Below are 11,829 nucleotides of genomic sequence, written 5' to 3' on the forward strand. Positions count from 1 at the left end.
TTTTTCACTTATCCTGGATATCTTTATTCTACTTTCGTGCAACAGGTCCCTGGTCTTGTGCTACTGTCGCCTTTGTTTTCTATTAAGTGTTTTTCTTCTGTTTAAGTGTCTTTTCGTTTGTTTGTTAGCAACACGAACGTGTGCTTGTGACGGCATTGCCTATTGATATTGAGCAAGTTGATGACACCTCATCTGCCAGGTACTGCGGGCAAACAATAGCCTCAAACAATGGTATCAAGCCTACACTTAGCTGGCTGCTGTTGGCTCTGATGATTATTAGTGATCTTTTAGTTCCATGCACCGCAACACAATGGGAATATGGACTACAATGTACAGTATATACTCCAGAGATACATTGTTGTTTTTCCAACTATTCCAGTCTACACCCCCGGATCATCTGCCGGCTGTGATCCGAGCCACACGGGCGTAGCAAAAGCGAGGAAGGCGGGGAGGCGTCAGAGAGCATCTTCGCCGGCGAGAAAGTAAACCAACACTACCTCAATAATCCTGAGCAACACGCGGTCCAAAGGAACTGCTTTGAATTTCAGAAATCAAACTTTATTGTGTTTACTGAGATCTGGCTTCACAGAGTCCCTGATTCTGTGCTTAATCTGGACGGTCACTCGCTTGTGCGAGTCGACCGCCCCTCATGAACGTCCAGCATGAGGATTGTAGGGGGCTTGTGCATTGATATGAGTGACAAAGGGTGCAGACAGTATACAGTAAGAAGCACCATGTGCAGCTCTGATATAAATAGTAGACTGCTCTGTATACCCCTATACTATATTATATAGCTTTTTTCACCCAGCATGTTTCCTTGGATTAGGGTGGCACCTAAATCATGGTTGCAGTTATCCCAATGGTCGTGCTCCGCGACCTGCTATGCCCCGTTACACCTTACTACGCTCTGGAGTGCCCTGCTACGCCCTGCTGTGTCATTCTACTCCCTGCTATGTCCTAATACGCCCTGCTATGCTGTGCTGTACCCTGCTACGTCCTGTAATACCCTGCTATGCCATGAACTACTACAACTACTATTTCTAGTCATAGTTCCGTTATCTTTATTGTGACTATTATTGCCACTGTTCATCACACCCCCAACCGGCACCGTCAGACACCGTCTACCAAGAGCCTGGATCTGTCTGAGGTTTCTTCCTAAAAGGATTTTCTTTTTTCTCATCACCAAGGTTTCTTCCTAAAAGGAAGTTTTTCCCCGCCACTGTCACACTAAATGCTTGCTCTTGGAGGGATTGCTAGAATTTTTGGGAGACCACACTACCTCCCAGTATTATCATATATCGTATTATCAGATGTCATAGTTGCTGTTTATTGAAATGCCTTGAGAAATGTTCCGGGTCCCAGCTTAGGACAGAGGTAGAATCAGTGGAAATGAATATGTACTTTTTGGAATTTTGCCGGTCTATCTTTGACACTGTGGCTACGATACCACACACTTCCAGTTAGAGCAAGTCTAGAGAAAACTATAATTTACAGACACCCAACAATTCCCCCACTTAGTACGGCGGTGACGAGAAAAAACTTCCTTTGAACAGGCAGAAACCTCAAACAGAATATAAGTGTTTATAACAGCAACATAAACACTTTTGAGTTGAACTAACTAACGTACAGTATTATGTCATTGTTAAATCTCTTATAAGCTTCTTTGTTGCTTTGCTAGGAATAATGCTTACTCTATTATGTAATATACAGTTACAGCAACTATTCCAGTTGCAGTAACCGGATCTAAAGCCAGAACAATGCCTTATTAAGGTTAACAACTCCTTTAATATGCACTTGTGTTGTGTGTGTGAAAAAATCCAGCAGGATAGCTGGCTAACAACATCATCTTTGAGACGTTAGCCTCAGGTCCTGGTGAGTCTTAGTAGTGGTAGAAATTAACTGAAAGATCAATGCATGCCATCTTATCGGACATTGACTACAGCTGGCTTTTGCAATTGCAGACATTAAGCGATGCTCAAGTTTCAATGAACAATACATGGTTATTACTAAACATGCACAATTTCTGTACTTTTAATGTTTACAGTATTATCTTTAATAACTTCCTGTTGGTGAAATCAAACATTGTACCCATATGTATTAGTGCCTTGTCACATGTTAAGGCACTAATTACCTTGGGAGAGACATCCCAATGTCCCCAGTATGGACGCTTGTGTTCATGTGTGCGTGCATGCATGTGCGAGTCCTACCTATCAATAGTGGGTAGATTTCCTCTTTTCTAAAATGTCTTTGAGTGTTGTAAAAAGCACTTTATAAATAAAATGCATTATTATTATTCCTTGTTACCTGAGCTCCACAGCAGCAGCAGCAGCAGCACCAACAGGTGACCCTTGTCCATGTGGACCATCTCTCTGCGTTGCCGTCTGTCTTCTCTGATAATCCTGTGTGCAGTCCTCAGTGTACATCTGCATACAAAAAGAGGTGGAGCTTTACTGTGATGTATAATGTTGTGGTATTTAGTTTGACAGGAAGTGCATTTCTGTGAAGCTGAGAAAATTGACAGGTCTGTGGTTTCTGTCTACAGCAGCTGAGATGCTCCTATCCGATAAATGCTGTCAGAGTTTAATTATTATTGAAGGTATTCAATGTGTTAACATCAGCAGAGTCACCTGACTCACAGCTGCCAACAACAATTATATTGGTTATTGATTAATCTATTGTTTACGAGTAATACTACTGCAGTCCCAGTTCAAAACATGGCTGTTGGGAACATGCCGATTGCTCGGCCTGTCACATGATTGTTTTTATTCTAATGGGACAAGTGACGGGAACACAGATTATAAGCAATTATTTTGCCCCCTAGTCACTAATGTGAATATTGGACCCACTCTACACATGCTACACATCTCCAGAATATCCTTGACATTAAATTACATTAAAAAGGCGTTTTTCAGACACGCCACCGGAAATTTAATTTTGTTTGAGACCTGTTTCTGTCTCAGTACCAAACAACACAGAGAAGCTAATGTGAGCTAACATTTGTGAATGCCTTAACAAAACGTATATTCCTAATGCTAAATATGGCTGTTAGCTGTGTAAGTATCTAATGTTAGCAAAAGAAAATGTTAATAATATTTATATTGTGGGGGGCGTGTTGCATTCGCTTTGCCGCACCATTTGACTCTCGTTCAAATGGGGTGACTCTGCTACTAATCATTCATTGTCCTGTTGGAGACATTACTGGGAGAATTAAATGTTTAAAATATCAACTGAAAAAAAACACTTTTATTAATTAGTTTTTTTAATGTGTGCATGCCAACGTGGTGATCCCTCATATGGACTTTATTTCCTGCAGTCCAACCCTTCTGCATTCATCACTAACAACATGAGATTACATTTATTAAATACCAAATAATATTATTCTGCTTTCCCGGCAGTTTGTTCTTAAATTTAGTGAAATGACTGCACCAAGCAGAACATGCATAATCTACACAACACATCAATGATGACATGCAAAGATTCTTATGTCTTAGTTACTCAGAGTTGGGGGTTTTTAGCCGCAGATTATCTGGAGAGTGACTATGCCAATAGTGTTTCTAAATCACTTCTCTGAGATACAAATTCATCTGGATTACAAGAGACTTTCAAAGTATTTGATCTCAAAGGTTTCTTCTTAGTTCCAAACAGGTTTGACTTAGTTTTACCCAAATGTATTTAAAGATTGTTATCTAGCCACTTTCTAACACCTTACTAAGAATGTTATCATCAAATTGTGTAATACGGATGTGTAACTACTCCCACTCTGTAATGTTTCTTGTATTTTGCCCTGTAAAGCACTTTGTGACTTATGTCTGTGAAAAGTTCTTTATGAATACATTTTACTTACTTACTTTGACTGAACATAACATTAGAATTAGGCCTGCCACTCTAAAAACACAAACTCGCATGCAGGCAGTGATATAGTTCCTCTTTGTTTCACCTGCTAGTGGTTTGAGGTATTTGTTTGCGGTGTGAAAATGTTCTCACATTAAAAAAATTCATACAATTTTTTATGTGCAGGTCATTTTTGTATTGAGATCTATGTTTCAAAATAATCTGCTGACAGGGATTGGAGGACCCAAATGCAGAGAGGAGCTGGCACGCGGAAGAGGTTGCAAAAAGGTTTATTTTAACAAAAGGGCAAAAGAGAGTCCAAGCAAAAAGACAAAGTCCAAGGAAAAGGGAAAAACAAAAAACGAAGCTCAGGGGCTGGCAAAAACCCTCTTGGGAAGGTAAACTGTGGGGGAATAATGGGCTGGAGAAAGAGAGCCTGGAACGCTGACTTCCACACGAACAAGACAAAAGGATCTGACAAGAGACAGGCAAAGCACAATCATTAAATGTACAAGGTAATGAGGAAACGAGAGGCAGGTGGCAAGAGGGCAGGGGAGCAGGTGGAAAACATCAGGTCATCACAAGAGCGGGAAGACACAGGATGTAAAACTAAAGCCAAGACGAGACAAAAACCCAACTTCAAAATATAGCAGGAAACAGAACATACAGACACTCAGGGGAACACAGGACCAACCACACAAGACCAGGGAGAGAAGATACAAACACCAGACAGGACCAAAAGAGGAAACGAATCCAAAGCAAAAACCTCAAACCACAACCTCTGTAATACAAAAACATTTACAGTAAATGATGGCTGTCAATTTACAGCAGGGTTTTAACAGTATTAACCTGTTATTGTTAAATTAAGCACTTTACTAGCAATACAAAAACAATTGTAAAACTTCTCCTCTCACCAGAGTGAAAACCTGAGGCACACAAGCACAACTATTGATATAGGGTTGAGGTTTGGTTCCAGTTTAGGTAGGGGTGAACAGATCTCCACAGGGAAACTTACCTCGATACCGAAGGGGCAGTCTCTACCTGACAAGGGAGCAATGAACCAGGGGAAGTTTCTTAGAGACAGTCTTTAGGGGAATGTTGTTGGAGGAAAGCCAAGCGTTCTGACCTCGTTCGTACACAGGATGCCCGATGGTGATCAGCTATGTGCCGGTTACCCTGGGTGTCCTTCCAGACCATTCAGCGTCATTGCTTTGGGGGACCAGAAAAAGGGAACCTCAACAGTTGTGAGTTGTGTGAGAGGGAATGACACCTTACTGAAGGCCCTGAATAAGTGTTTGTAAGTTTGTAAAGCCCAGAAAGTATTGAAGCTGCTTACTGGAACTAGGGACCAGCTTCTCTGCCACTGTTTTATTTTATCTTGATCCAACGTCATTAGATGACTAGTTTCTGATGTAAACAGGCAGCACGGTTGGGTTGAGGGAAAATACATATTCTTATTAATGCTGACATGTCTGATGAGCTATTAACCAGTTGTTTAAATGTTTTTGAACAGAGTGTATCTGGTGAGTTCTCTGATGTTCTGAGGGACAGAGTTCCACTCCCGTGCTGCTATGACTGAAAAGGCACTCTGACTAAATGCACTTTTCTGCAGAGGAACAACACAGTCTCCTCAGGCCGACCCTTGTGTTACTCTCTGCGTGGTGTTCCTGATGGTTACAAACTGACTGAGAGGAGGAGATGACAGACCATGGATGATTTTGTATAACAGACAGAGGTTTGAATATTTGATGACATTTTCCCAACTTAAAAGCTTATGCTTTTGTAAAATGGCACAATGGTGATATCTTGATGGTTTTTTATCCAGAATTTTGATTGTCTGTTTGTAAAGTGACTAAAGATTTTAGTGTTGTTTTGTTTGCCTGTGACCAGGTTGTAAGACAGTAAATGATGTGAGACAGAACCATACTGGACATGAACATTTAAGCTGCCTGAAGTGACAAGTGTGATCTTATGAACCGGGAATTTGCGTTATTAAATTTGACTCGATTGCAGACCTTTTTTATCTGTAATTTAAAAGTTAGTTTAGAGTCTATTAAGATGCCTAGGTATTTGAATTCTGACACAACTTTCATTTTTTCCCCTGTCACATAAATATCTGCCTGATTATTTGCAATGTTTGATTTAGAAAAATACATTGAAACTGTTTTATTTGCCTCAAGTTTTAAGGAGGATTAATTTAGCCATTCAGAGACATGGGCCATAGACTGTGTAAGTTTTTCAGCAACTTGTTTTGTGTTTTTACCATTGGTAAAGTTGAGAAATGATTGTTTTGTCCGCGTAAATCTGAATATAGACGTCTGGACAAACTGAAGGGAGGTTGTTTATATAAAGTTAAAATAGCAGAGGCCCCAAAATAGAACCTTGAGGTACCCCTGTGGATATGGCGAGGGGCGGCGAGTGGTAATCACTAATCCTGACAGACTGTGAACGATTTGATAGATATGATTCTATCCATTTTATTGCATCTGAGGAGAAGTTCAATTTTCTTAGTTTGGTTAATAATATTTTATGAGTTACAGTGTCAAAGGCTTTTTTTAGATCGAGAAACAACTCCAAACACCCCACCGTTATCCAGTAAATGTTTGATATTTTCTATGAAAAAACAATTTCAGTTTCCGTGGAGTGTTGAGTTCTGAAACCAAATTGCATTGAATGAAGGGAAAATGTAGTGGTATTCAGATATGTTATTATTTGATGGGAAATTAGTTTCTCTGTGACTTTTGACACTGTAGGTATGATGCTGATTGGTCTGTAATTGTTCACTGACAATGGATCTCCAACAGCTGACTTCCACACACTTGGAAATACTGCCTCAATAATGGAGAGATTGACAATTTTGGTTACTGGTGTTAATAATGTGAAATTGAGTTATTTCAGCATGCACATATCTATGCCAAATATGTCTCTAGTTCTGGAAGCTTTTAGTGTTGTTATTGTCTGTAAGACTTTGGATTCTGTGACTGTGCCTAAGCTGAAAATTGGCTCTGAATTATTTATTGGGAAACTATTTAGAATGTTAGATGGAAAGCTTTGGGCAATGCTTTGAGCAATAAGTGGATACAGATTCAATAAAAAACAAAAAATTGAAGGCATCTGCAACTTTAATTGTGTTATTGGTAATTTGTCCATTTATCTTAATTTCTAAAAGTTGTTTCTTTTTTGTGTCCTGTTTTACAAGTTTTTTCAGTTGGTTCTAAATTGTTTTAGAATACCGGACTATCCCTCCAGGGTTCCTGTAAAAAGGGACCAAACTGCTCCGATTTGTGTGTTTTTTTAAGCAATTATTCAGTTTTATTGTGGATGTTCACTGGTTCATTTACATATTAGTAGGCTATTGTTACTAAAGTTTCCCAGACAATTCAAAAGACATGACATGGCATAATGCCTGCCACTCTAAAAACACATGCATGCAGGCGGTGCAAATAGTTCCTCTTTGTTTCATCCGTTAGTGGTTTGAGGTATTTGTTTGCAAAGTTTGAAAACATTTTCATATTTACAAAACTGTGTACTCTTTATGTGCAAGTCATTTTGTACTAGTGTATATATAGTGTCAGAATAATGGGTCTCACACAAAGTACATACAGTATGAGCGTCTTTTGTTATCCCCATATAATGAGATTTTATAATCCTCCATGTGTTTTCTGAACTACTTATTCTGTTCATGGTTACAGGCACATTTACATCAGGACTCAGAAAATGTTGTTGATATATACTAATAATGTTACAATTAAGTTGTTGTTTCAGGTAACGGGACTAGAGAAAATAAAAATGAACATCAATTTATCATGACATTTCTTGTCTTCATGTCCAGTAAACAAAGTTTGATAATGTCAGATAACATGTAAAGTTAAACTGTCAAACCTTCACTACAGTCAAATCTCAATCAATATTACTATCAAATGTCAATGATCAGTTATTCATTTATAGTGATTCAATATATTTTTAAACAGACTTCCAGAGTTCACAATTCAGGATAAATCAAACATGATCATTAAGAGGAAGACGATGGCTCAAAGAGGGGGTTCAAGAGCGCTCCCTGTCTGTGGAAGTTTCGAATTGTCGCAAACTGAAAACACCTTTTTTTTCACGAGCCATCCCAGGTGCGTTTCCCGGCTTCAGGTATGAGCTCTGAGTATCACAGACCCGTTCGTCGCTTCGTGTCCACTCTCTGTAAACTAGAGGTGAGCAGCGCGGCTGGTGGACCCGCTCTGCTGTGGGGAGCAGTGACGCGTGCATCGTGTAGTCCTCCGATAACGCGCAACGTACAAGCCTCCTCTAAACTTGTCAGAGCCAGAGACCCAGATGGTCCTCTGTGTCTGTCAGACGGTCTGAATGAGATCCACCATATCAGCGGAGCAATAACATGCACAGCAGACTATATTACAACTCTCAAATCTGGACAACAGAGAGGGAGGAGTTATATTTTGAATGTGCATAAAGTTGTAAACATGGCGAAAATCTGATGAAAAACATTGAGAGCCTACTATATATACTATACTATACGATACTGCAACGTTGGGCCACTATTGTGCATCTCTAACCTCTGCATCTCTAAATGTAACTGTAAATAAATAATAATGTTTTAAAATGAACAAATAGTCTTTATTTTCCCAAAAAAGAATCCAGTAAGGGGGGCACAGAGGATGAGGGCCAAACATTACTGAGCCTTGACACAAAGGTTAAAGGATTAGAATTTGTGCAAAACAGTGGTTCTCATTCTTTAGAATTTCAGTGGTCTTGATCCCTCAACATTAATTTAACTTTGGGTCCCTGGTCCCTACACCAGGGACCCCTGGACCTGTTCCCCACAGACCCAAATCTTCTCAGCTGTTGCTGACATATGCTACTGTCTCTTCATGTTGTTCATTATGTGTGGCACATTGTCTGGGTCAGTTCTTATATCATGAGAAGTTAGTAAATGCTAAAAGCCCTAATACCTGTTGATACTACAACAACACAAAGGCTCTTGACCCTACAGTTTTGCACATATCATGCAAGACTTGATTTCTCCATTTTTTTGCACAAAACTCTCCAGAAAGTGCCATTTAATGGTTTATTTTTCAAAATTTTTTCCTGGGGGGGCATACCCCCAGACCCCCCTAGGGAGAGCCCCATCCCCCACATATAACAAATCCCAATTTAAACCCTGAAGTATAATGATGCTGAAAGAGCCAAAGAAATTGCTTTGTACGTGGCAAAATATGGGTTGGCCCCCCCAAATCTCACTCCAAGGTTTGGGGAAAAGTTGGCAGCCCTGGTTATAGTCTGTCTTTACCAGGTCACAGTGAACAACCTGAGACAAAATTGATGGCTGCTGTTTTCTAGCAAAAGAACATAGCAAAAAAACATAGGGGGTACCCAAAATATATTGTTAGGATTTAACGAAATGAAAGGCATTAGCAATTTCCACATATACTTTCGTTTAGAACGCAGCTTAATCGATAATGGGGAATCTTTCATTTTTGGTTTGGAATTGTGGCGACTGAATGCTCCTCATAAACGAGCCAGCATTTTTGACATTTGCTGCAGGCAGATCCCGGCCGTTTAGCCAATAGATTCTATCACACAATTGCATCCTCTTCAGCAAATTTTAAAACAAAAGGAGTAGCCATTGTTGTCAAACGGAATCTCCCACTTTAAGTGTTGTCCTCTTGGTCAGATGATACAGGCAGGATTGCACTTGTGTCAGTGTGCACCAAATGTTTTTGATGTCAATTTCTATAATACGCTCACCAATCAAACGCTGGAGTTAAAGGAGAAATCTGGTCGATTTCAAAATGTAGCTCTGTTTTCTTTAAATTTGGAGCGCTGTCATTAGCAAGACAAATGAAAACAATCGGTGCTGCCTACACCGAGTTATCCTCCTGCTAGCGTTAGCGCCCAACAGGCTTAAAAAGGGCATGTTTTAAACATTTTTTTTAGCTTCTAAACATGTTCAAAATGTCATTACCAGTGCCTACCCATAGTGATTCCTATCAAGTAAACACAGCAAATCTGACTGCAGTAGATGTGACCGAAAGGTGGGTTTCGACTAGTGTGGACTTCCTCTGTAAACAGGAAATAAACAGAGGTTTGGATTAACACAACTTTTATGCCTTTCTGTCACAGAAGTATCTCACAATCCAGACCATCAGCAGATTCACTACAATTTCATACGTCTCTTCATGCACTTTCTGCCCAATTAAAGCTATATAATTAATATCATGGTTATTGACTTTGGCTATATTATTTAATTAAATATTATTCTATTCAATTTAATTTTACGTCACTTACTTACTTACATTGCAATATTTTTCGTACTATGGCCACCTCACTTTACTTTAAAATACTTTTTATATAATGCCACTTTACGTTCATTCAGTACTTTTTCCACATTACCTGTTGTTTGACTGTTTGTTGGTTTGCTTTTTATTGTGGAAACACTGCTGCTGTTACAAGGGAATTTCCCCATTGTGGGATAAATAAAGTATGAACTAATCTAATCCAAAATGTCTGCCTTGATTAATGTTACTGTATCCATTACTGTAAATGTTTTGATTCTGAATGACCTGTCAGCCTTCCAGCTCTCTACAGTTCAAAAATGTTATCCAAAGTCCTTAAAGTCCATGCTATGAATTTGTGCTGCAGCAGTTTTCTTTGCGTATGTGACTAGTCCCTTGACTTGTGTCTGTCCGTCTGTGTGTGTGTCTGTGTGTGTGTTGTTTTGTCTCCCTGCCTCCTGTTTTTCATCTTTGTGTTTTTGTGGCCCTGGGACGCGTTACTATGTCCCAGTGCGTTGTTCGTGAATGCTATGTTTTTTTAATATAAAAAAAATAAAAATGTGATCACAAAAAAGAGAGGCTAAGGCTGTCACTTGAATGGTGTTTTGAGCTAACGTTAGCAATCAAACTATCTTAGATTGCTAAAACATTTTTGAAATGATTTCCATCTTCTGTTACTGTTTGTAATGACAAAAGTTTCTTATTTTATGGATTTCATAAATTTCAGTATTACGCGTTATGCTGTAAACCGTTTACAAATCTGCAGTCGACTTACACTGGGCAGCGACAGGCGCTCTGGTCTGTCAAAACGCAATGCCCATTGATTTGCCCCTCCTTGTAGCTGAGAGAAGCCAGCTTCCATTGAAAATGAATGACTTCCGTTAACTTTACAAGCTTAAGTCGGTAGCGGTAATAACTTCCCGTTGTTGGGAAGATGGCATCAATCTTACCATTTACTAAACCAGAGAAAGATTCAGCCAATGCCGGAAATAACAGGCCAATCTCACCAACATCCCATTTGTGCAAATGGACGTAAAAAATGACTGTTTACCTGTGGTCATATTCTTTGCTGAACGAGTGCCAAAGCAGCTTTAGAAAAGAAAGATCCACAGCTGACGCTTTGATTAAAGTAATAATGAAATGGGGGGGGGGGGGGGGGACACAGTAAAGGAAGTGGATGGCTTTGGTTCTTCACACTGAGAAAGCAATGATTCCATGTTGGAGATAAGGGCTACTAATTAAAATGAACAAGTAGGCGTAGGGAAGGCTACATATATATATATATTAATATATATATATAATATATATATAATATATAAGCAGAAAAGATCATTGGTGCCAACCTGCCCCCTTCATGACTTTACTCTTCCAGAGTCAGGAAATGGCGGAACCATCACTGCAGACCCTCTCACCGGGACAAAACCTGTTCCAGCTTCTCCCCTTGGTAGGCTACAGAGCACTGTACGCCAAAACCAACAGACTCAGGAAAGTTTCTACCCACAAGCCATCTCTCTGATGACCGCTTACTTCTTACCATCAGTGTCAGGTTCAATTCTGGTCAATAACCCAGTAACACTGTCTCTAAACGGCACCTGTTTACTGGTTCCACTTATTATTCCACTTATTTAGTATTATTCGTCATTCTCATTCTCATATCTCACTTATTATTTACTATTTACACATCATTCCCATTCTCACATCTCACTTATTTTTTATT

General features: G+C 39.5%; 1 protein-coding gene and 1 long non-coding RNA gene across 2 annotated transcripts in view; one reads left to right on the plus strand and one right to left on the minus strand.

Moving 5' to 3' along the window:
* The window catches only part of LOC116695625 (CD5 antigen-like), a 13,938-nt gene extending 11,560 nt beyond the window's left edge, over positions 1-2,378 (minus strand). The window contains exon 1 of the mRNA XM_032526032.1: positions 2,305-2,378. Coding sequence (XP_032381923.1) covers positions 2,305-2,365 — 61 coding nt within the window. The 5' untranslated portion in view covers positions 2,366-2,378. The remainder of the gene's footprint in view (positions 1-2,304) is intronic.
* Positions 1-11,829, plus strand: part of LOC116695664 (uncharacterized) — an 813,105-nt gene that overhangs the window by 330,867 nt on the left and 470,409 nt on the right. The window lies entirely within an intron of this gene.

The sequence above is a fragment of the Etheostoma spectabile genome, chromosome 9 (assembly GCF_008692095.1).
Source record: "Etheostoma spectabile isolate EspeVRDwgs_2016 chromosome 9, UIUC_Espe_1.0, whole genome shotgun sequence".
Classification (NCBI taxonomy): Eukaryota; Metazoa; Chordata; class Actinopteri; order Perciformes; family Percidae; genus Etheostoma; species Etheostoma spectabile.